The sequence below is a fragment of the Somniosus microcephalus genome, chromosome 9 (assembly GCF_052327205.1).
Source record: "Somniosus microcephalus isolate GS21.2 chromosome 9, FLI_Smic_1.0, whole genome shotgun sequence".
Classification (NCBI taxonomy): domain Eukaryota; kingdom Metazoa; phylum Chordata; class Chondrichthyes; order Squaliformes; family Somniosidae; genus Somniosus; species Somniosus microcephalus.
The window spans coordinates 166,077,205-166,103,925 of record NC_140995.1 but is presented as its reverse complement, the minus strand read 5'-3'; the positions used below and the strand labels follow the sequence as shown (position 1 = coordinate 166,103,925).

General features: G+C 45.9%; 1 protein-coding gene across 1 annotated transcript in view; it reads right to left on the bottom strand.

Annotated features, from left to right (window-relative positions):
- Nucleotides 1-24,557, bottom strand: part of me1 (malic enzyme 1, NADP(+)-dependent, cytosolic) — a 532,089-nt gene extending 507,532 nt beyond the window's left edge. The window contains exon 1 of the mRNA XM_085997486.1: nucleotides 24,024-24,557. Within this exon, the coding sequence (XP_085853612.1) occupies nucleotides 24,024-24,152 (129 nt within the window). The 5' untranslated portion in view covers nucleotides 24,153-24,557. The remainder of the gene's footprint in view (nucleotides 1-24,023) is intronic.
- Between the last annotated feature and the right edge of the window lie 2,164 nt (nucleotides 24,558-26,721).

The window sequence follows — 26,721 nt, the reverse complement described above, 5'->3', positions numbered from 1 at the left end:
AAAAAATACATAGCATCAGGGATGCACTAAAGGTCAGAATTGGAGGAGTGGCGATCTGGGAGGGTTGAAGGGCCAGAGTTAGTTACACAGAGATCAGAGTTAGTTACACAGATAGGGAGATTGATATTTATTATCTCCACCCATACTGAATCTATGAGCAGAAAACACTGGTGCGAGTAGTTTGTAGGCCCTAACAGTAGCTATACCATTGGACAGAGTATTAAATCAAGAAATAATAGGAGCTTGTAATTAAGGTAATGCAATAATTATAGGGGACTTTAACCTTCATATAGACTGGGCAAATCAAATTGGCAAAGGTAGTCTGGAGGAGGAGTTCATGGAATGCATTCAAGACAGTTTCCTAGAACAATACATCATGAAATCAGCCAGAGAACAGGCTATTTTAGATCTTGTAATGAGACAAGGTTCATTTGTAATCTCAGAAGAGTGATCATAATGATAACATTTCACATTGAGTTTGAGTGGCATTCTTAATTCTGAAATTTGGCTTTATTTAAGTTTAAGACTATCACATAGGTATGAGGGGAGAGTTGAAGGTAGATTGGGCAATTAGATTAAAAAAGGTATGAGTAGATAAGCAGTGGCAAACATTTAAACAAATATTTCAAAATTCTCAACGAGTATACATTCCATTGAGAAATTAAAAATCCACAGGAAAAGCAATCCATCCGTGGCTAACTAAAGCCAAGGATAGTATTAGATTAAAAGAGGCTTATAATGTTGAAGAACAGTAGTAAGCCTGAGGATTGAGAGCTTTAGAAACCAACAAAGGATGACCAAAAAAATTGATAAGGGAGAAAAATAGAATGAGTGTAAGCTAGCAAGAAATGTAGAAGCTCTGACGATCAGTTTCTATAAGTATGTAAAAAGGAAGAGTAGCAGCAAAAGTAAGCATTGGTCCCTTAGAGGCAGAGACAGGAGAAATTATATTGAACAAGGAAATGGCAGAGACTTTAAACAAATATTTTGCATCTGTCTTCACAGTAGAAGACACAAAAAGCATACCAAAAATAGTGGGGAACCAAGGGGTTAATGAGTGAGGAACTTGGTGATTAATTAGTAGAGAAAGTGCTGAGAAACTAATGGGACTAAAAGACAACAAAGCCTCTGGACCTGATGGCCAACGTCCTTGGGTTCCAAGAGGTGGCTGCAGAGATAATGGATGCATTGGTTGTGATCTTCCAAAATTCTAGATTCCAGATGGTCCCAGTGAATTGGAAGGTCGCAAATGTAACCCCACTATTAGAGGGGGAAGAGAGAAAACAGAACTACAGGCCAGTTAGTTGGACATCAGGAAAATGCTGGAATCCATTTTTAAAGGAAGTTGCAACAGGGTACTTAGAAAAATCATATGATTAGGCAGTCAACATGGTTTAATGAAAGGGAAATCATGTCTGTCAAATTTTAGTATTTGAGGATGTAACTAGCAGGGTTAGATAAACAAAACCAGCAGATGTAGTACATTTGGATTGCCAAAAGGCATTCAATAAGGCACCACATAAAAGGTTGTTACACAAGATAAGGGCTCATGGGGTGGGGGGGGGTATTGTATTAGCACAGATAGAAGATTGGTTAATGGACAGGAAAAAAAAAAAAAAAAAAGTGTAGGAATAAACTGGTCATTTTCAGGTTGGCAGACTATAACCAAGTGAGGTGCTGCAAGGATGAGTGCTTGGGCATCAGCTATTTACAATCTGTATTAATGACTTGGATGAAGGGACCAAATGTAAAGTATCCAAGTTTGCTGACAATACAAAGCTAGGTGGGAAAGTAAGCTTTGAGGAGGACAAACAGCCTGAAAAGGGATATAGACAGGTTAAGTGAGTGGGCAATAAGGTGGCAGATGGAGTATAATGGTGAGGAAATGAGTTTATTCACTTTGGTAAGAATAGAAAAACAGACTATTTTTCAAATGGTAATAAACTATTAAATGTTGGTGTTCTGAGAGATTTTAGGTGTCCTGGTACAGGAAACAGAGTTAGCATGCAGGTACAGCAAGCAATTAGGAAGGCAAATGGCATGTTGGTCTTTATTGCAAAGGGTTGGAACACAAGAGTAAGGAAGCTCGACACCATCTAGGACAAAGCAGCCCACTTGATTGGCACCCCATCCACCACCTTGTCACACCCTCCACCACCGGCGTACCATGGCTGCAGTGTGTACCATCTACAAGATGTACTGCAGCAACTTGCCAAGGCTTCTTCAGCAGCACCTCCCAAACCCACGACCTCTACCACCTAGACGGACAAGGGCAGCAGGCACATAGGAACACCACCTCCAAGTTCCCCTCCAAGTCACACACCATCCTGCCTTAGAAGTGTATTGCCGATCCTTCACTGTTGCTGGGTCAAAATCCTGGAACTCCCTACCCAACAGCACTGTGGGAGTACCTGCACCACACAGACTGCAGCAGTTCAAGAAGGCAGCTCACCACCACCTTCTCAAGGGCAATAAAAGCTGGCTTTGCCAGCAATGCCCACATCCCATAAAACAAAAAAAGTCTTGCTACAAGTTATCCACTTTGGTAGGAAAAACAGAAAGGTAGAGTATTATTTAAATGGTGATAGATTGGGAAATGCGGATGTACAAAAGGGACCTGGGTGTCCTTGTACACCAGTCACTGAAAGCAAACATGCAGGTGCAGCAAGCAGTTAGGAAGGCAAATAGTATGTTGGCCTCATTGCAAGAGGATTTGAGTACAGGAGCAAGGATGTCTTGCTACAATTGTACAGGGCCTTGGTGAGACCACACCTGGAGTACTGTGTGCAGTTTTGGCCTCTTTACCGAAGAAAAGGATATACTTGCCATAGAGGGAGTGCAGCGAAGGTTCACCAGACTGATCCCTGGGATGGCAGGACTGTCGTATGAGAAGAGTTTGGGTCGACTAGGCCTGTATTGCTAGAGTTTAGAAGAATGAGAGGGTATCTCATTGAAACATATAACATTGAGAGCTAGACAGACTGGATGCAGGGAGAATGTTTCCCCTGGCTTTTTGGGGGGGGGGGGGGGGGGGGGGGGAAGGTGGTCACTGTATTGATTTCTTTGTGGGTTCAATGACGAGACATTTATGAAAGAGAATGTCTTTTAATCTAAAGTCTGTTCAACTCTTGTTAACAGCATTTACAGGAGACAAGATGCTAGTAATCCATCTAGAACGAAACTGAAACTAACTTGAACTGCCTTGCTTGTCTCGGTCACATGACCTCTGCTGGTCAGGCATAAGTAATCAATACATGCAAACATGCTGATAAGGCATCATAATCAAACAGGCAAATAACATCACTATTTGCTGATATCATTAGAGTCACAGCCTCAGGATACAGAGTAGGACATTTAGGACTGAGGAGAAGAGATTTCTTCACTCAGAGGGTGGTGAACCTGTGGCATTCTCTACCACAGAAGGCTGTGGAGGTCAAGTCACTGAATATATTTAAGGAGATACAGTAGAGAGATTTCTAAACAGAAAAGGCATCAAGGGGTATGGGGAGAGAGTGGGAATATGGTATTGAGATAGAGGATCAGCCATGATCATATTGAATGGCGGAGCAGGTTCGAAGGGCCAAATGGCCTACTCCCGCTCCTATTTTTCTAGGTTTCCAATTGTACAGGGCTTTGGCAGGACCAAACCCGGAGTACTGTGCACAGTTTTGGTCTCCTTAACGAAAGGAAAGATATACTTGCCTTAGAGGTGGTGCTATGAAGGTTCACTAGATTGATTCCTGGGATGAGAGGGTTGTTCTATGAGGAGAGAGTGTGAGTCTATATATTCTGGAATTTAGAAGAATGAGAAGTGATCTCATTTGAAACATGCCGAGAGATTGTTTCTCCTGGCTGGAGAGTTTAGAGCTAGGGGGCATAGTCTCGGGATAATGGGTCAGTCTTTTAAGACTGAGATAAGGAAAAAAAATTTCACTTTGAGGTAGAGAATTCCAAAGATTCTCAACCCTCTAAGGGCTGTGGATGCAGAGTCGTTGAGTATATTCAAGGCCGAGAGAGAGAGATTTTTGGTCAAAGATCAGCCATGATCTTACTGAATGGCGGAACAGGCGCAAGGGGCCGTATAGCCTACTCAAGCTCCTAATTCTTATGTTCTTATGGGAGGGGTGAGGCCATGGAGGGATTTGAAAACGAGGAGTTTTTTTTTTTAAAACCCCAAGGAGTTGCCAGACCAGGAGCTAATCAACGAGCACAGGGATGATGGGTCAACAGGACTTAGTGCAAATTAGGAAATGGGCAGTGTTTTGGATCAGCTGAAGTTTACGGAGGAGGCAAGGAGAGAGGCAGGCCAGGAGAGCAGTGGAATAGTAGAGTCTAGGGACAGCACTGAACTATACAATATCTCAAAGAAAGCAGGGCTCGGAGCACATAGTTCAACATATGCACAAGTCTGTCAACTGTCTGAAATTTTCAGCATTAGCAATGATCTGACAGGGTAGTCAGTTTCCAGAGGAGAGACTCAGTGGACCACCGGGTGCTTTCAAGAAAAAGTTGGCTTTGCACCAGTTTCATTTACAACCAACTTGAAGCTAAAGCTACGCAAGACTGCTTCCTCTGGGTGGTCTCACCTCGGCAACAAAAGAGTGCAGTATAACTGCACCACAAGGCCTTCCATTTAGAGCATCTAAAAGTAGTTCCTGCCCAAGATGTTTTTACAAACACTGCAATTGTTAGATGAGCATGGCTTAAACCATACACCAGATTTTGAAATCAAGAAAAAAAGGGCAATAAAAAATTAATGATCTTTCACATTAATTTAAATTACAGGTTTAAAATGTCTTCACCCACTATTACACAAAGTAGTACCAGCCAATGTATGCAGGCATGTAGATAGGTGGAGGAGCATCTACCAAACGTTTACCATTTCCAAGACTATGCAGCATTAAAAAAAAATACACCATGAAATAGGGAGATTTGTGCTCACTTTGTATTTTAATTTTCCCCACAGTATTCAGTAAACCGCAGCACAGATTTTAACAGCAATCAGCATCCAATGTTATTTTCACGCAGCACTGAAAGTTTTATTCATAGGCACTGAAGTGATTAGAGTCACTACCCTGTGCGAGAAAGATTTCACTCCTAAATAATCTAGTTAAGATTATACCTCAAGTCTACCAAACCAATTTTTAAAAATATCCTGAAAACAAAGCTATGCCAATTAAATATCTTGAAAAAAAGAATCTTAAGACATGTTTAAAGATTAAGGCCTATGTGATGAAATATTCCATTCATCACTGCCTGTGACTGTGGTCGGTTTCAGGTTTCTCCTCACCATTGTATTGTATATTGGAATGTATGGAATGCAGTGTGTAGGGCTCCGCCCATACCTGGCCCCTATGTAAGCAAGCAGTCTGGCCTCATCCAGTACTGCAGATCTCCAGATGGAAGATACCTCTCTCCACTGCGTGTTATCTTCTAAGTTAATAAAAGCCTTGTTTTGTTTCGCTAACATCGAGTCTCGGAATTATTGAGGCACATCAATTTTATTAACTTATTTTTCAACACAATGGATCAACTCCTGAAACCCGAACGTTTGGATTTGGATCAGCATGCTCCGGACGCATCAGCACGCTTCGGACACTGGTTTGTCTGTATGGAATTCTTCCTGGACAATTCCGCAGCCGTCAAAGACGCTACGAGTATGAAACTCGGAATTCTGCGGAATTGGGTAAGCCACCGGGTTTACCCCCTCATCCAAGACGCCGACACGTACCTGGCCGCCTGCGACATCTTAAAGGCGCATTACCAGCAGCCTACGAATGAGGTGTATGCTAGGCATCTGCTCGCCACTCGCGCACAGCGACCTGGGGAATCGGTGGAGGAGTTCCTCGGCACCCTGAAAATGCTTGGCAAAGACTGCAAGTGCCGAGATGTAAAAGCCGCAGTGTACACCGACGAGCTTGTTCACGATGCCTTTATCACAGGCCTCAGCTCCACTTACATCCGGCAAAGACTGCTGGAAAAAACGGCATTGGACCTGAAACAGGCTGCGGACACCGCGCGATCCCTGGATGTGGCCCAGAGAAACTCGGACGCCTACTCTTCAGCCCGTGCCGTCCACGCCGCCACGTGTGCACCAAGGGCGCCGCCATCTTGGAAGGCATCTTCCCCGCCCGGCAGCGTCGGGGCCCCGCTCTCCCCCCAGAAGCCCTACGACAGCCGCGACGCGTCGGGGACCCAACTGCTACTTCTGCAGGCAGCCAAAGCATACCAGAAACCTGTGCCCGGCGAAAGGCACCACCTGCTTTAAGTGCGGTAAGAAGGGGCACTTCGGGAAGGTGTGCAGAGGGAACCCCGCCGGAAAACCAACCGCCGGAAAACCCGCCACCGCCGCGTGCGCGCTGTGGGAGCGGCCATCTTGCCCGACCTCGTGGGGTCCGCCATCTTATGAGCAGACAGCGTGGACGCCATCTTGTCTCGATCAGGGCCCTACAGTGGCATCGGTCACAGTGGACCAGACCAGGCCGCACCCGCTATCCAAATCAATGGTGGACATCGAGGTAAACGGGTGCAGGGTTAAATGTTTAATTGACAGTGGAAGCACGGAGAGTTTTATCCACCCTGAACTGGCACAACAACTCTCCCTAAAGGTGGTCCCTACTCAGGGTACCATCTCTATGGCGGATAAAACCCAAACATCGACCATTCTGGGTTACTGCACGGTACAATTGTCCGTTAACGGAACTGTTCATGATTAATACTTTAAAATTATCATAAAGAACCTATGTGCGAGCATGATCTTGGGCCTGGATTTCCAGTACAACCACCAAAGCATCACGCTCAAGTACGGTGGGTCCCAGCCGCCCCTCAAAGTGTGCGGTCTGGCTACCCTGAAGGTAAAGCCGCCTTCGCTATTCGCGAACCTTACCCCTAACTGCCGGCCAATAGCGACCAAAAGCAGGAGGTACAGCTGGGAGGACAGGCGGTTTATCGCGACAGAGGTAGACAGGCTCCTGAAAGAGCGCATTATTGAACGCAGCAACAGCCCGTAGCGTGCCCAAGTGGTAGTGGTAAGGGGTAGCGAGAAGAAACGGATGGTGATCAACTACAGCCAAACGATCAACAGGTACACCCAACTAGACGCCTACCCGCTACCCCGCATATCAGAAATGGTGAACCAAATCGCCCAATACCGGGTGTTCTCCACCATCGACCTCAAGTCAGCGTACCACCAGCTCCCTATCAGACCAGAGGACCGCCCGTACACCGTCTTCGAGGCGAACGGACGCCTCTACCAATTCCTCAGAGTCCCCTTTGGGGTGACGAATGGGGTCTCGGTCTTCCAGAGGGAGATGGACCGCATGGTCGATGACCACCACTTGCAAGCAACCTTCCCCTACCTCGACAACGTCACCATCTGCGGTCACAACCAGCAGGATCACGACTCGAACCTCGAGGGGTTCCTGGAAACCGCACAAAAACTCAACCTCACCTACAACGAGGACAAGTGCGTTTTCAACACCACGCGCCTCTGCGTACTAGGCAGCGTGGTGGAGAATGGGGAAATCGGACCAGACCCCAACCGATTGCGCCCCCTACGGGAGCTGCCCCTGCCCAACACTCCCAAAGCCCTGAAAAGGTGCCTGGGGTTATTTTCTTATTATTCCCAATGGGTCCCCAACTACTCTGACAAAGCCCGCCCCCTCTTGAAAGCATCCTCTTTTCCGCTCTCTGCTGAGGCCCACGCCGCCTTCAAAAGCATTAAGCAGGATATTGAGCGGGTCACGCTACAGGCAGTGGACGAGAACACTCCATTTCAAGTGGAAAGTGATGCGTCTGACTTTGCCTTGGCGGCCACCCTCAACCAGGCGGGGCGACCCGTAGCTTTCCTCGAGGACCCTCCAAGGGCCCGAGATCAGACACTCCTCCGTGGAAAAGGAGGCCCAAGCCATCGTGGAGGCAGTGCACCACTGGCACCACTACCTAGCCGGCAAACGCTTCACCCTACTTACCGACCAGCGGTCGGTAGCGTTTATGTTCAATAATAGAGGGGGAAGATTAAAAATGATAAGATTCTTAGGTGGCGGATCGAGCTCTCCACCTTCGAGTATGACATCATTTACCGGCCAGGGGCCCTTAACGAATCCCCTGACGCCCTCTCACGAGGGAGGTGTGCCAGCGCCACCGGGGATCGGCTACAGACCCTCCACAACGACCTCTGCCACCCAGGGGTCATGCGGCTGTTCCACTTCATAAAGTCCCGTAACTTACCCTACTCGATTGAGGAAGTTCGGTCTCTGACCAGGAACTGCCGCACTTGCGCTGAGTGCAAGCCTCGGTTCTACCGCCCAGATAGAGCCCACTTAATCAAAGCTACACGGCCCTTCGAGCGGCTCAGCTTAGATTTCAAGGGCCCCCTCCCGTCCGTCGACCGCAATGTTTACTTCCTGAACATTGTGGACGAATACTCCTGGTTCCCATTCGCCTTCCCCTGCCCAGACATGACCAGTGCCACGGTCATTAAATGCCTCAACAGCCTGTTCTGCCTGTTCGGTATGCCGAGCTACATCCATACGGATAGGGGGGCGTCCTTCATGAGTGAAGAGCTACGCCAGTACATGCTGTCCAGGGGGATCGCCACGAGCCGTACCACCAGCTACAACCCCCGGGGTAACGGCCAAGTGGAGCGAGAGAACGGGACAGTATGGAAAGCAGTCACTCTAGCTCTAAGGACCAAGGGCCTCCCTATCTCCCGCTGGCAGAAAGTCCTCTCGGATGTGCTCCATTCGATACGGTCGCTATTGTGTACTGCCACGCCTCATGAACGAATGTTTGTCTTTCCCCGGAAATCCACCTCAGGCGTATCCATGCCGTCATGGCTCTCCACCCCAGGTCCGGTATTCGTGCGAAAGCATGCGAGGGGCCACAAGACGGACCCTCTCGTGGAGCCAGTGTACCTACTCCACGCCAACCCCCAATACGCATATGTCCGGCATGCCGACGGAAGGAAGGGAGGACACAGTGTCCATAAAAGACGTCGCCCCAGCCGGTAACTACAACAACCACGGCGATAGCAGCGACAACGATCGCAGCAACCCTTACCCACCCACTACTCTTTCATCACCCCCGGAAGAACATCAACCAACGGCACCCCCACCAACTACCCCTTCAACAACCCTGGCGGCACCCCCGGCAGAGACCCAGGAGGCCCCCGGGGACACCCAGCCGACACCACATCAGCCACGTCGGTCGCAGAGGACTACCAAACCCCCGGACAGACTAAATCTATAGAAGGGGTGAATGTGATGAAATATTCCATTCATCACTGCCTGTGACTGTGGTCGGTTTCAGGTTTCTCCTCACCATTGTATTGTATATTGGAATGTATGGAATGCATTGTGTGTAGGGCTCCGCCCATACCTGGCCCCTATGTAAGCAAGCAGTCTGGCCTCATATCCAGTACTGCAGATCTCCAGATGGAAGATACCTCTCTCCACTGCGTGTTATCTTCTAAGTTAATAAAAGCCTTGTTTTGTTTCGCTAACATCGAGTCTCGGAATTATTGAGGCACATCAGCCTAGAAATTCAGTATCGCCATGTTTGGGGCACTACAGCCGGGCGTTCGCTAAAATTTAGCACCTGGCGCAACTTAGTGCCACCTTCGCCGAAATTGAGTTGCATCGGCCCAAGAAGTTGCTGCTGCGCTAAAGCAGGCGATGCACGACTATCATAAGGCGCTAAGCCGGCAAGCACACCGAGGGCGGGCGCAGCGCAGGTGCGGAGAGTTGCTGATTGAAGGCAGACACGCTGGCGCCGGTCAGCTCTTAAAAGGGGGAGGGTCGATTTGTTTGGCTGCAACGCCCTGCACACTGCAGCCCTGACCATTGCTGGTTCAACAGTTAAACACCCAGGACCATGGGGAAGCCTGCTATTCTTCCAAATCCCATTGCACGCTCTTGCTGCTTGTCCAGGGCCATGGGGAAGGAGATGTACTGACATCGCCTTCTGAAAAGGGCATTGGTCACCTGGTGGATGCAGCAATGTACTGGAAACTGGGAGATGTTGGCAATGTCCCCAGTAGCGGATTGGAAGCAGCTGGTGGCATAGAAGTTGAGAGCCACTGTCACCTTCACTGCCACCAACAGAGACGTCCTGCTCCTCAGCTGTGGCTGCAGATCTCTGCGAAGCAGGTGGCAGATCTCTGTGACCACCGCCCTTCTGAATCGCAGCCTCCGAACACACTGCTCCTCAGACATGTTCAGATATGAACTGCTGGCAGTATACCCTGGGTGGGTAAGGCCTCCTGTGCCGACACCGGTTGTCCCTTCTCTGTCTGGCCATGATTGGCACTCACAGCGTCGGAGCCCTTTGAATGCAATGCAGAAAGCCAACGTTTCCACCCATTGCAGCCCCCATTATATGTGGCGACTCTAGGCTATGGCACAAAGTTAAATCCAAGTGCAAAGCTCTGGCCTGAAGCACCTGTGCGAGCGCTGAGTCAAAGCAGAAAGCTCTCTCCTTTTGTCTCTCCAAATATATCTCAAACAGAAGGATTGGCACAAAAATCGCTGCCACTTATAATGCAGGAGGAGTCCCCTTTAAATAGCGCCCCCCGCAGCGACTGGGAACCGTTCCCCTCTATCAGGCGCAGGGGGGGGGGGGGGGGGCACCACTGAAGTTCCGGTTCGGGGCGCACCAAGGCCGTTGCACCATGAAATGACGTCAGGATCTGCACGCGCAGCTGAGCAGGCACTGCGGTTTTGCGCCGCCGCTAAATCTTGACTGAAGTTTGAGAGAGGCGCAGATCACGCCGCTTCACGCCCCACTTCTCGCCTTCTTGAGGCGCTGGCGGCTGGCGCTAACAACTGAATTTCTAGGCCTAAATGTATTCAGCTTGGTTGTATTCTACTCAGGGAGCAGAGAGATCAGAGTCCTGCCTCTGAAAATTTTTTAATCTTGTATTGTCGAACTTTGCTTTGACGTGCCATACATCGTCTGAAATATCATTGGGACTGGACGTTTTGTTTCTCAACTTTGCTTAAAATTGGCTGCACGATCAGTAAGCAGTCACAATATGAAAATTTAACATGATGCCTCAATCAATCAGCAGCCAACTCAGAACAGAAAAAAATATACCACCTTTGTTGATGGGCAGTACTTTCATCTAGCTGGACAACAAGATTTAAATAGAATGGGCATCGTGAGCAGCAGGGTCTCTTTTGTAGCAGTACCATTCAAACACTGGAGTAATATGCCAATTGACAAAGACACCTATGGAAACTAAGACAAGAGCAAAATAGGGCAGATGCTGGAAATCTGTAATAAACAGAAAATGCTGGAAATACTCAGGTCAGGCAGCATCTGTAGAGAGAGAAACAGAGTTAATGTTTCAGGTCGATGACCTTTCCTCATAACGGTCATCGACCTGAAATGTTAAGTCTGTTTCTCCCTCCACAGATGCTGCCTGACTTGAGTATTTCCAGTATTTTCTGTTTTTATTAAAAGAGAAACACTTGCATTTATATAGCGCCTCCCACAACCACCAGACGTCTCATGGGTAACAGCAGCCAATTTGCACACAAGCTCCCACAAACAGCAATCGAATGACCAGATTATCTGTTATGTTGATTGAGGGATCAATATTGGCCAAGACACCGGGGATAACTCCCCTGCTCTTCAAAATGGTGCCATAGGATCTTTTACATCCTTCTGAGAGCAGACGGGGCCTCGATTTAACAGCTCATCCAAAAGATGGCACCTCCAACAGTGCAGCACTCCCTCAGCACAGATTTTTGTGCTCAAGTCCCTGGAGTGGGACTTGCACTTGCACCCACAATCTTCTGACTCAGGCAAGAGTGCACCCACTGAGCCACAGCTGACACTATTATGGAAACTAAGGCTTTTGCGTACCACACTTGTGGACTACACACTCACCCAGCATATTGGGAGCAATACACTGGCACTAAAGAAAGTCAGTCACATACACAACTGTTGGGAAATGGGTGCCAAGTGTGAATAGATCAACTACAAAAAGGGTATAGGAACAAGAGTAGGCCATTCAGCCCCTCGAGCCTGTTCTGCTGAATGGCAGATCTGCTTCCTAACTCTATCCATCCACCTTGGCGCCATATCCTTGGCTAGCAAAAATCTACCGATCTCAGATTTAAAATTATTAATTGAGCCAACATCTACTGCTTTTTAATGGAGTGTTCCACACTTGTAACACCCTTTGCACAAAGTCTTTCCTAACTTCTCTCCTGAATGGCCTGGCTCCAATTTTAAGGTTATGTTCCCTTGTCCTAGACTCCACCATTAGCAGGAAAAGTTTCTCTCAATCTACCCCATCAATTCCTTAAAACCTCAATCAAATCACCCCTTAACCATCTATATTCCAGGGAATTCAAGCCTAGTTTATGCATCTCATCATAATTTAACCCTTGGGACCCTAGTAACATTTTGGTGAATCTGCACTGCACTCCTTCCAAGGCCAATATATCCTTTGGAGGTGCAGTGCCCAGAACTGTACGGAGTACTCCAGATGTGGTCTAACAAGGGCTTTGTATAGCTGTAGCATAACTTCCTCCCATTTATATTCTAGCCCTTTAGATATGAAGGCTAGCCGGAGTTATCCCCGGTGTCCTGGCCAATATTTATCGCTCAACCAACATAACAAAAACAGATTATCTGGTCATTATCACATTGCTGTTTGTGGGACCTTGCTGTGTGCAAATTGGCTGCTGCATTTCCCACATTACAACAGTGACGCCACTTCAAAAGTACTCCATTGGCTGTAAAGCACTTTGAGACATCCGGTGGCTGTGAAAGGTGCTATATAAATGCAAGTTTTTTTTTTAAATTTGCCTTATTGATTTTTTTTCTTGTACTTGACCACTACGTTAGTGAGCTGTGTACATGGACCCCTAAATCTCTTTGGACCGCCACTATTTCTAGCTTGTCACCATTGTCTATCTTTCTGATGTCCAAAATGGATGACCTCATACTTACTTGCATTGAAATCCATCTGTCAGTTTTGCCCACTCAATCAATGTCTTTTTGTAGTGTTATGCTCCCGTCTACATTACACCTATCTTTGCATCATCAGCTAACTTGGATAATATAGCTGTTATCTAAATCATTAATAGTGAATAGTTGAGGAACCACAGATCCATTAATCATTTTTCTAATTCAAGTACTTACCCATGAACCCTACTTGATCTTCTACTGCCTAACCAAGTCAATAATTTGCTTTCAATTCCAGGAACCTTCATTTTATTTCATGTCATCTCTCGCTTCTTTTATTGACTATGGCTGTTTCATATTGCGAGTAGAGCTCTTGCCCCTTAGGGGTATATACTGGTACTGTATTAAGCTAAATTCTTTATTGAACACCTCTCACTGCTCATCTGTACTTTACCAGGTAATAGTTTTGACCAGTTTGCTGTTCTCAGTCTCTATCTCATCCCATTAGAAAGTTAGCCTTACCAAAAATCTTAGTAACATGTTTCTCCTTTTCAAACCCAACATCAAATTCAATCATATTATGATCACTATTGGATAAATGTTCCCTTACTTACTGTTAGTAATGAACCAAACTTTGTTAATCTAAATCTTAGGGTTGCAAAGGGGAAGTTTGGGAATTTTGCCCAAAAAAAAAAAAAATTGCATTTTTCATTTCCACCTCAAAATTACTACAGGTACACTATCCCTTATCCAAAAGCCTTTGGACCAGCTGCGTTTTGGTTTTCGGAATTCAGAAGGTATTATTATAAGATTGGGAAATTTGTATTTAATATAAATTTTAAAAGTTCAGGCTACCTCTTGCGACTGTTCTGTCTCATATTCCCTTTCCTGCTTGTCTGGAAAGCCGGATATCGGCTGACTCCTACTAAGCTGGCCCGCAAATCAGGTCGGGTGGGGGGGGGGGGGGGGGGGGGGGGGAAGAAAAGAATATCGGACGGGCCGCAGTTCGGGTCCGGGGGGGAAAAAGAGAAGAGAATATCGGACGTGCCGCTGTATTGTTGGGTTCACTCTCCCAGTACCTCCTTCACACTGCCTGGCTCGGCCTGCAATCTCCTACCCAGGAGGGAACTCTGACCCTCTGCCCTGCTCAGCGTAAGTTGTGCGCCACTCTGGTCATGTCGTGCGCACGACTTACGCTGAACGAAAAAACTGTTGAGGTTTTGGTTTTCGGAAGCTCGGATAAAGGATAGTCTACCTGTAATAGAGATGGAATCTTAAATTATTAAGGAATTTCTTAATCAATATATGTTTCTCTTACTTGGCTTGTTTTAATAATTACAAGTTGTGTGTGTGATGTGAACAAATGTGTCCGATCAGTTGGATGAGTGGATAAGCTATTAGCTCCCTCTATTGGTGATGTAGTGTCATGCGTGCACAGGTCATGCTTCTGTCACATGGAGCATCAGGAAAAATTTACTCACCCTGTTGCAATCATGCTGATCGACTGCAGTTCGACAGATGAATGCCCTTTATTTCTCTGCATAGAACAATGCCATGTTTACTGTCAGATGTGTGGAAGCATTTTACCCCAGGCATTAAAGATGGAAAGACTGCGTACATGTGCAAACACTGTACAAAGCCATATGTAAAGAATGCCACAAAGATGCAGCAGCATTTATCCAAATGCAACAACTTCACTCAAAGCTCACAGCAGTCAGCCCAGAGTTCCTCTGCTTCCATTCAAGATGATGATAGTTCACATTCAGCATCAGGCTCCTCATCAGCAGCAACTCCTGGCCCACTTGGAAGGTTCTTTGATACAATGGACAACCATATCCAGAAGAATGCAGAGGAGTGCCTTGCTCAAGCTGTATATGCGACAGGCTCACAGCTAATGTGTACTGGAAGAGATTTTTCAAATGTTATTCGCCCTGCATACTGTCCTCACACCAGACATGCTTTGCCTACTTATTTGCTGGAGGCTGAGTATAACAGAGTCCAAGGAAAGCTCAAAGAAACAATAGAGATAGCAGACTGTGTTGCAGTTATCTCAGATAGGTGGTCAAATGTACAAGGAGGGCATCATAAACTAAATCGTCTCCACTTCTCTCCCAGTATTCAAGAGCACAGACACGAAGGACAACAGACACACAGGCACATACATTGCTGATGAGCTGAAAGCAGTCATCAACGATCTTGGATCACAAAAGGTCTTTGCAGTAGTTACTGACAATGCTGCGAATATGAAGACTGCTTGGGCTCAAGTGGAGGAGGCCTACCCTCATATTATGTCTATTGGGTGTGCAGCTCATGGGCTCAACCTGCTCCTCAAGGACATCATGGGTTTGAGAACCATGGAAACACTGTACAAGAGAGCCAAGCAAGTTGTTAAGTAGGTCAGGGGAAAACAGGTAGTTGCAGCAACCTACAACGCCAAGCAAACAACAATGAACAAGAACACCACACTGAAGCTGCCCAGCAACACTAGATGGGGTGGCGTTGTCATCATGTACAACAGCCTTCTGGAGGGTAAGGAGTCGCTGCAAGGAATGGCAATATCCCAGTCTGGGGATATGCAAACCACCATCAAGAAAATACTACTAGATGATGTCTTTTGGGAGAGAGAGTGGTTCGCAGCCTTAAAACTACTCCCACTAGTAGCATCTGCAATTGCTCAGATTGAAGGAGATGACACTGTCTTGTCAGATGTTCAGGCTTTTTGCCGATTTAAAAGAACAAATCAGCATTGCCCTACCCACATCCCTGCTGCTCAAAGCAGAGAAGGCAATTGTTCAATTCATACAGACGCGTCAAGAATTTTGAGTCAAGCCGATTCATGCTGCAGCATACATGCTGGACCCAAAGCATGTTGGGAGACCAATACTTTCTGGAGAACAGATCAACAGCGCTTAGTGTGATTTCTACCCTCTCACATCACCTCAATCTGGACATGGGCAAAGTTCTGGGAATCTGGCAAAAGTTCTCTACCAAGCAAGGTCTTTGGAATGGGGGACAGGATATGGGAATCGTGCAAGCATATCAGTGCACATACCTGGTGGAAGGGACTTTGTGCACCTGAGGCCCTGTCACCCATTGCATCGGTGATACTCCAAATCCCACCTTCATCAGCAGCCTCTGAACGAAACTGGTCACTTTTTGGGAATACACATACAAAAGGTGCGCAACAGGCTAACATAGAAGATAGGAGCAGCAGTAGGCCATTCGGCCCTTCAAGCCTGCTCCGCCATTCAATGAGATCATGGCTGATCATCCAAATTCAGTACCCTGTCCCTGCCTTCTCCCCATATCCCTTGATCCCTTTAGCCTTAAGAAATATATCCAACTCTTTCTTGAATATATTTAATGAACTGGCCTCCACCGCCCTCTGTGGCAGAGAATTCCACAGGTTCACCACTCTCTGGGTGAAGAAATTCCTCCTCATTTCAGTCCTAAATGGCTTACCCCTTATCCTTAGACTATGACCCCTGGTTCTGGACTCCCCAGCCATCAGAAACATCCTTCCTGCATCTAGTCTGTCCAGGCCTGACAGAATTTTATAGGTTTCGATGAGATCCCCTCAATCTTCTAAACTCCAGTGACTATAAGCCCAATCGACACAATCTCTCCTCATACGTCATTCCTGCCATCCCAGGTATCAGCCTGGTGAATCTTCGCTGCACTCCTTCCATGGCAAGAAAGTCCTTCCTCAGGTAAGGCGACCAAAACTGCACACAATACTCAAGGTGTGGTCTCACCAAGGCCCTGTACAACTGTAGCAAGACATCCTTGTTCCTGTACTCAAACCCTCTTGCTACGAAGGCCAACATACCATTTGCCTTCTTAACCGCCTGCATGCTTACCTTCAGCGACTGGTGTACAAGAACACCCAGGTCTCTGCACTTCCCCTTCTCCCAATCTATTGCCATTCAAATAATAATCTGCCTTCCTGTTTTTGCCACCAAAGTGGATAACCTCACATTTAGCCACATTATAGTGCATTGGCCAGGTTTCTGCCCAATCACCCAACCTGTCCAAATCATACTGGAGTTTCACGACATCCTCCTCACAGCTTACCCTCCCACCCAGCTTTGTGTCATCTGCAAATCTGGAGACATTACATCCAATTCCCTCGTCCAGATCATTAATATATATTGTGAACAGCTGGGGTCCTAGGACCGATCCTGGCAGTACCCTACTAGTCACTGCCTGCCACTCGGAAAATGACCCGTTTGTGCCAACTCTTTGCTTTCTGTCCGCCAACCAGTTCTCTATCCAAGTCAATACCTTGCCCCCCAATCCCATGTGCCTTAATTTTGCACGCTAATCTCTTGTGGGACCTTATCAAAAGCCTTCTGAAAGTCCAAATACACCACATCCACTGGTTCTCCCTTATCTATTTTACCAGTTACATCCTCAAAAAATTCCAGTAGATTAGTCAAGCATGATTTACCTTTTGTAAATCCATGTTGACTTTGTCCGATCCTGTCACTGCTTTCCAAGTGCTCTGCGATTACATCTTTTATAATGGACTCTAGCATTTTCCCCACTACCGATGTCAGGCTTACTGGTCTATAATTCCCTGCTTTTTCGCCACCACCTTTTTTGAATAGTGGGGTAACATTAGCTACCCTCCAATCCATGGGTACTGTTCAGAGTCTATCAAGTTCTGGAAGATGACCAGCAATGCATCTGCTATTTCTAGGGCCACTTCCTTAAGTGCCCTGGGATGTAGATTATCAGGCCCTGGGGATTTATCAGCCTTCAGTCCCATCAATTGTCCTAACACCATTTCCCTACAAATACTGATTTCTTTCAGTTCCACCCTTTCATCAGACCCTATGTTCCCCGGCATCTCGGGGAGGTTATTTATGTCCTCCTTTGTGAAGACACAACCAAAGTATGTATTTAGTTGGTCTGCCATTTCTTTGTCCCCCATTATAAATTCCCCTGATTCTGACTGCAAGGGACCTATGCTCGACTTCACCAATCTTTTTCTCTTCACATATCTATAAAAGCTTTTACAGTCAGTTTTTATGTTCCCTGCTAGCTTACTCTCATTCTATTTTCCCTTTCTTAATTAATCCCTTTGTCCTCCTTTGTTGACTACTAAACTGCTCCCAATCCTCAGGATTATTGCTTTTTCTGGCCAATTTATATGTCCTCTCTTTGGATCTTATGCTATCCCTAATTTCCCTTGTTAGCCACAGTTGAGTCACCTTTTTTGTTTTATTTTTATGCCAAACTGGGATGAACAAATTCTGTAGCTCATCCATTCGGTCTTTGAATGTTTGCCATTGCCTATCCACCGTCAACCCTTTGAGTGACATTCCCCAATCAATCCTACCCAACTCGCGCCTCATACCATCGTAGTTTCCTTTATTTAAATTGAGGATGAGTGGAGAAACTGGTGGCTATCCGGGCAAACCTACAACTTATTGAGCCAGATACAGAAGTGTCTACCACACAGCTAGACAGTGACAGAGGAGGAAATGGACACATCAGAGCCAGAGTATCAGGAGGAGCAATGATGAGTAGAAGACTCAAAAAAGGGACAAAATAAGGACAAATTACAGGCTAACTAAGCTGACTTTTTTTTTTTTAAGATGGGTATTTTTTGTGGGGGTTCAATAAAGTTTTGAAAGCCTGTTTTTATTTGTATGGAACAGTATGTCTATTTTGAAGATAATAAGGGTCAGAGGCAAAAAACCATCAGTGTGCAAAAAAACTCAATTCCCATAAAGTTTCCTCTTAAATTCCTGGAATTTTGCAACCCTACTAAATCTACAAGAGGCCTGCCCTCTTGATAGTTTTCTGGAATTATATGTTCTAGAACTATCTTGAATGCACTCAGAAATTCACATTTCTGGCTTGAGCTACACTGCTCTTCCCAATCTATGAAAATTAAAATCTCCCATTAAACTCTGCTTTTGCTACAAGCCGGTCTCATCTCTGAATTAATACATTCTGCCACTTCATTATTGCAATTCCCATTACCGTTATGTCCGCTCTTATTCCTCAATTCTAACCATAGAGTCTCCACTGAATGCTTTCCCTTACCGATATCCTCTTAATATTGTAATAGTAGAAAGTTCGCTAAAATTTAAATTGACCAGTACAGCGGAGTAGACCGCGAGACCACACCCCACCTCCAACCCAAACCTCTAAGAGATTGACAGGTACAGTATACAATATATTTAATAAGCTAGCAATCTAGGAAAAATGAGTGAAATCAAACACTTCATTGATGATAATGAAACTTGTCAGCCACACTGTATAATACATGCAGATGTTATAATATAAGCAAGCCAATGTGTACCACTTCCACACACCCAACTGTTGAAAATCTAAAAGCCAACAAGGGGAAAGGGAGGGGAGAGAGAGAGAGAGAAACAGTTGATTAAAGCCTTGTTTTAACTCCAATCAAGTGCTTAGTAGTTTTCTTACATCAGGGTACACAATGTGGATTTCAGATTAGTTATAAAACCATTAAGACTCATGAAACAGAGGGGAGAGAGAATACACACAGAAAAGAATGATGGTTCTAGAAACAGAAAAATAAGAGGAGTAGGCCTTTCAATACCATGGCTGAGCCTCTATCTCAATACCATATTCCCGCTCTCCCCATACCCCTTGATGCCTTTTCCGTCTAGAAATCTATCTCCTCAAATATATTAAGTGACTTGGTCTCCACAGCCTTCTGTGGTAGAGAACTCCACAGGTTCACCACCCTCTGAGCAAAGAAATTTCTCAGTCCTAAATATCCTACCCTGTATCCTGAGTCTGTGACCCCTCGTTCTAGACCCCCCCAGCCAAGGGAAACATCCTCCCTGCATCCAGTCTGTCTAGCCCTGTCAGAATTTTATACGTTTCAATGAGATCCCCTCTCATTCTTTTAAACTCTAGTAATACCAGGCCTAGTCGACCCAAACTCTCCCCATAAGACAGTCCTGCCATCCCAGGAATCAGTCTGGTGAACCTTTGCTGCACTCCCTCTATGGCAAGTATATCCTTTCTTAGGTAAGGAGACCAAAACTGCACACAGTACTCCAGGTGTGGTCTCACCAAGGCCAAGGTACAACTGTAGCAAGACATCCTTGCTCCTGCACTCAAATACTCTTGCAATGAAGGCCAGCATACCATTTGCCTTCCTAACTGCTTGCTGCACCTGCATGTTTGCTTTCAGTGGCTGGTGTACAAGGACACCCAGGTCCCACTGTACATCAACATTTCAATAAGACTACTTTTGTTTTTCCTACCGAAGTGGATAACTTCACATTTATCCACGTTATACTGCATCTGCCACGTATTTGCCCATCCACTCAACTTGTCTAAAAATTGCCTAGAAGCCTCTTTGCATCTTCCTCACAACCCCACCTAGTTTTGTGTCATCAGCAAACTTGGAAATATTACATTTGGACAATGGCGATTAGTTAAGATAAACCAATAATCGTTGTGCATGACCAAGGTGACAGATACTGTACCTTGAAAATCAAATCTACAGTAAAATATTTCACTGAAATTAGTTAAGAGTAGAAAGGCACTTTGAAAACACACACAAGAAACAGTGCACACGCCACCCCATAACCTGTTGCACAATAGCTTCAAAAGGCAGGTGCATGAAATGAACAGCAAGTTTATAAAATAAAGTACACTAAAAAAAAATGACAATCATAAGCACTGATGCCCTTTCATCTGTGCTGCACTAAATAATTAAAGGTTTCAGTGCTTATCCCTTTATATTTTCTGATTTACAGAATACCTCACTATACTAAGCAACATCACAACATTTTAAAGTGGGGTGCATAGGGAGAACAAGTTACCAGGAGCTTAATTGTATTACCACCTTCAGTAACCTCAGGTGTCCTTGTACGTAATGCAATCTGCCTCATTAAAAAGGATCCAGGTACAGTACTCCTCAGGAAGTTAGTCAATATATTTTATCGGTTTTCAAAATCTGAAAGCTATTTTCAAATCAGATTAAATATCCCCACTTCCTTTGCATTTGTTTATCTTTCCTCCGCAAAGATCACTGCCTAAAAAGTGCAAACAATGATTTCAACAGCCACCATTGGAACTTTAGGATGAATGAAGTAAAAGGTGCTCAGGGTTTGCCCAAGAATCTCAATGGAATGAATGGTTAAATTTTAACCAAGTATTATAAACAAAAGCTTCAAAATGGGCAATTAATCTAGCCATAAAACCCAAGTCCGAGCTGGCATTCCACTTCAGTCAGTGCACTTAAGTGAACTACAAGTTAAATCAATCAAGATAAAGCAACTGTCCAACTATAACAGCAAGTGTAACTTTTCTTTTAAAGTTTTACACCAACTGGAAATGCTACCTAGCCCTTAAAGAACAGACAGACCAGCCCAATATTGGTTTAACTACAGAATTTAAAATGAAAAATAAGGGATTTCTCAGTACAGAATGATTTTGGGCAACAATAAACAAATGTAGTGTGATCAAAGGCTTCTGCCAACAGTCCTATTATTTTGCAACAAAACTGACAAATACTAGAATGACAGTTCACGCAGGCAAAGCAGCATAAAAACCTCGTGTCAGGAGTCCAATTTCATCCTCCAAAATGACTCCACTAAACCTTGCTCAACAGCAGAATGGAAGCAAGCTTTCATTGCAAGAGAGTGTTTGGCAATCTCAAATCCATGTCAGCAGAAATAATGATGCAACCAATGCAATTGAACAAAGTGCTACTAACAATGGAAATGAATAAAGTTCTACATAATCACCTGCAAACAGCATTAAAACAAAAAACTTCGCAGCACAATAACTGTTACGAACCCATGACTTATTCAAATTGTATAGTTAACTACAATATATACAGATCAGATTTTGATGACTAAAAAAAAAACAATGGCTGAAGTAGATTATTTATTTAGCAAGTCATTTATATAAAATAATCTACATTGTAAGCAAAGGTGCCATGCTTATTACAGACAAGACCAGTATATATCATTCACAATATCCTAAAGCAACCACACATCAGGAAAAACATTGATTTAATTTTAATCAAGATTTATACAGTTAAATTGGTCAACATACATCCAAATGACCAGATTTACCATTTTCAGCATACTTGACTCTGCAAAATCTTCAGGGCTCTCTAGTTAACTGGAAACTGCTGTTGTCATATGTTAATTTTAATACTGTTTGAATGAACATGAAGTACTTTTACACATCTTTATATTTCTAAATAAAAGTGTGTCCGAGTTTACAACTTAATATGGTCAATCAAGAATGACATCTTGCATTTATATAGTGCCTTTAATGTAGTAAAACAGCCCAAGGCACTTCACAGGAGCATAATTAGACAAAAATTGAGACCGAGCCAAAGAAAGAGACATCTGGACAGAAGACCAAAAGCTTGGTCAGAAAGGCAGGTTTTAAGAAGACGAGGTAGAGATATTTATGGAGGCAATTCCAGAGTTTAGGGCCTAGACAGCTGAAGGCACAGCCACCAATGGTGGGGTGAAGGAAGTCAGGGATGCACAAGAGGCCAGAACTGGAGGAACAAAGTTCAGAAGTTTGTAGAGTTGGAGGGACAACTATTCCCTTTCTGTAACAGGTGAAGACAGAAAGTCAGAAGGAAAGTTACTGGTGCATTTTTTTGTTAATTGTTTTGTAAATCTTTTGGTACGCCACAAAAAGAATCAAAACAAAATTCTATGCAACCAGCTTTTTAAAACAAAGCAATGAAAACATGCAACTATCTTCAGCGCAGTGATTTAAGGCATCATTTATAACTCCAGAAACTCCCAAGCAGAGGTGTGGCACGCCCTGCCAACCCAGGAGGCCAAAACCACGGGCAGGCACGGTTTTGAGTTCATAATATAGATCCATCCCAAGATTTTTAAAAAAGGTTAAAACCGCCAAGACACATTACAAGAAAAGCATGATTACTCATTTAGATATTCAGTCGGTGCTAGTATAACGTTCCAAAAATTCAGACCTGCCCCATGCACATCATTAGGTGCAGTCATACTATCACTTTCACGTCCATACAAAGAAATTGCAGTGTGGTAGGTATAACTGGAAACAGGTCAGCAATTTAAGTCCGGAGGACATTAAAGCTTCAGCCTGTTACATTTAAAAAGGTGCCCAGCAGATCCAATAGATCGGTTAGTCATTTTATAAAAAGTTGAATTTCACAATGCTAGAAGGTTTAATATCCACTCAACATTAAAAAAATAAGCCACATTAGGTCACAGAACTCTGCACATATACGGCTTTGTGACGGACCTCACTGCAGCATTAACTCGTGTCCGCCCACTCCAAACTGAAACCAGTGGCTACACTCTGCCTGAATGCTTTAAATTACATCCATATCTCAATGAATTTATGAGTTTACAATCACGCTTGATAAAAAGGTCACTCCTAACTAAAATGTTTCCCACGTTGCTGCCTGTGCAGGCACACCCTCTCCCCACAGCCAAGAGCCCAGGCCACAGATCTGACCTCGGGGAGGGAGTGTCTCTATATCCCAAAAAAGGGTCACCAAGCCCGGGCTACAACTCCAGTCATTCGCCTTGCTGAAGTGCGGTGGAAGTTTATTATATAAAAAAAAACCACTGAAAGCAGTCCAACTGATTTCCCTTCCAGGACGTTTCAGTTATTAAAAAAAAATCAGCCAGTTTGTATCACCACCGTATCGGGAGAGCAAAACAATAAACAAGTGAACGTCTCTAAAAAAGCAACCCCCAGCTCCGGGAGCACAAGCAGACTCCTCGCTAAACACGCCGCCTTTCCACTGAAAGCAAGGCGCTTGTCCCGAGTCTGTCGGGACTCCCTACCCCCGGGGTCCGGGGATATCTCGGGTCTGTCGGGACTCCCTACCCCCGGGGTCCGGGGATATCTCGGGTCTGTCGGGACTCCCTACCCCCGGGGTGGGGTCTGTCGGGTCTGCCCCCGGCGTCCGGGGATATGTCGGGTCTGCCCCCGGCGTCCGGGGATATGTCGGGTCTGCCCCCGGATCATCCCGGGTCTGTCTGGTCTGCCCCCGGGGTCCGGATCATCCCGGGTCTTCCTGTCTGTCCCTCCCCTTCAGTGACTGGCCTCCCCGCCCTCCGCTGCTGCGTTGGTGTCTTTACCTTGTTGAGGTGCGGGTTCCGGGTGATGTCATAGCCCCTTCTCCTGGTGTAAACCAACGCTTTGGGGCTGCCCTCCATTCTCTGCAGCTCCCAGGTGGGGGATTCGTTCCCGGTTGAACTTTTGGCCATTTTAGGATTCTGGGTCGGAGGGCGAAGATATAAAATGAAACTCGTTCAAGAAACCTGAACCGGGGTCAAATTCTACCGCGAGACAGCCAAGGCACAACGCGAGATCCGCCACTTCAAAGCCTATGTATAGCTGTCCAACTTAATTGGCAAGTGATATAAGCACTGTTCCAATCCGAACCTGGCTTATAAACCTTGGTTAGAAAAGCATCAATTAAGCAATCAATGATCAGCGAAACCATCCCACAGATATTGGTAAATCTTAACTATGTTGCAAGATTCAGGTAATCGGAAGCTCTAGCCAGGTATATCATATTTCATGTATAGATTAGACATCAGTATATGGCTCCAAGATGGAGTTTAAGCAGTGAATAGCTGAACCATAGAGACCAGTAAGGCCCAGGGCTGAGTTAGCCTGGGCAGGGGCAGGGGCAGTGATAGAGGCTTGATAATTGGCTTAAGAGCCACAGAACAGGAAGTGGTTCCTGCTCCCGACTGTTGTGCAGTGACCCCTGCTGGAAGTCTGGATGTCAGGTGAAGACAGGATCAAACTCCACTGTGATACTCCCTCAACCCCCATTTGCCTAACCACTCACTGTCAAGATTCACAAATGAAAAATTGGCGCCTGGGTGAAGGACCAGTTGGTACCTGATGTTTGTGGAACTATATCCCAGCAAAGGGTCAATAGGGTGGAGCCTCGTATTTCCCTTATGCATAAAGGATTGCCTGGAAGTAGCACATGGAGGAAAATCGGGCAGGGAGGAGTGCATACTTGGAAGGGAGCCAGCCTGATTTTCCACCCATTTAAATTAACGCACAGAAAATCAGGCTGGCGCCATTATGGTTTTTTTATTTGTTCATAGGATGTAGGCATCGCTGGCAAGGCCTGTATTTATTGCCCATCCCTAGTTGCCCTTGAGAAGGTGGTGGTGAGCTGCCTTCTTGAACCGCTGCAGTCCGTGTGGTGAAGGTACTCCCACCGTGCTGTTAGGGAGGGAGTTCCAGGATTTTGACCCAGCGACAATGAAGGAACGGCGATATACTTCTGAGTCAGGATGGTGTGTGACTTGGAGGTGCTCTTTTGGTGTGATCAATAAACAAAAACTGTAACTTTAACAAAAATCAAATGAAACTTAACAAATTAAATTAAAATTTGGTTTCCGGGGGTGATGATGCACTCCAGTCCCTGCGGTGCCCACCGATCGCGGAAGGCCTTGAGTGTGCCAGTGGACACCGCGTGCTCCATCTCCAGGGCCACCCGGGCGCGAACGTGTCCGCGGAAGAGGGGCAGGCAGTCGGGCCGAACGACCCCCTCGACCGCCCGCTGCCTGGACCAGTTAATGGCTACTTTGGCCAAGCCCAGGAGCAGTCCCACGAGGAGGTCCCCCAACCAGCCCGTTCCGCCCCCGCACCGGGTGACCAAAGATCAGGAGTGAAGTGCAGCCAAAAATCGAGGAGCAGCCCCTTCAAATAATGGAAGAGGGACTGCAACCTCTCACAATCCATATAAACATGGAACACGGACTCTTCCAGGCCGCAGAAAAGGCAGGCGGCCTGGGAGTCCGTGAACCTACTTAAAAACTTATTGCAAGGGACTGCTCTGTGCAACACCCTCCAGGCCGAATGCCCAATAGATAAAGGGAGGACTCCCACGTAAAGAGCCCTCCATTGGGGACTCCCGCCTCCTCTGGACAGCAAGATGGTGGGGAACTTGGAGGTGGTGGTGTTCCCATGCGCCTGCTGCCCTTGTCCTTCTAGGTGGTAGAGGTCGCGGGTTTGGGAGGTGCTGCCGAAGAAGCCTTGGTGAGTTGCTGCAGTGCATCTTGTAGATGGTACGCACTGCAGCCACGGTACATCGGTGGTGGAGGGAGTGAATGTTTAAGATGATGGATGGGGTGCCAGTCAAGCGGGGTGCTTTGCCTTGGTGTCGAGCTTCTTGAGTGTTGTTGGAGCTGCACTCATCCAGACAAGTGGAGTGTATGCCATCACACTCCTGACTTGTGCCTTGTAGATGGTGGAAAGCCTTTGGGGAGTCAGGAGGTGAGACGCTTGCCGCAGAATACCCAGCCTCTGACCTGCTCTTGTTGCCACAGTATTTATGTGGCTGGTCCAGTTAAGTTTCTGATCAATAATGACCCTCAAGATATTGATGGTGGGGGATTCGGTGATGGTAATGCTGTTGAATGTCAAGGGGCAGTGGTTAGACGCTCGCTTGTTGGAGATAGTCATTGCCTGGCACTTGTGTGGCGCGAATGTTACCTGCCACTTATCAGCCCAAGCCTGAATGTCGTCCAGGTCTTGCTGCATGCGGGCATGGACTGCTTCATTATCTGAGGAGTTGTGAATGGCTCCATTATGTTAATGTGATCCTGCCCGATTTTCTTCTAGGTACTGTGTCTAAGCGACCCTTTACACCCAAGCAGAATAAGAGAAAAGTGTGCCCTAATATTGTCAGGAAAAGAGGGGATCGGGGAAAACCCTGGAGTGGAAACAGTATCAATTGGGCCCCAGAGCATGTGTGCTTACAGTTCTATTATTCACAAAAAACTGGTTGCCTTCCACAGATGTAAT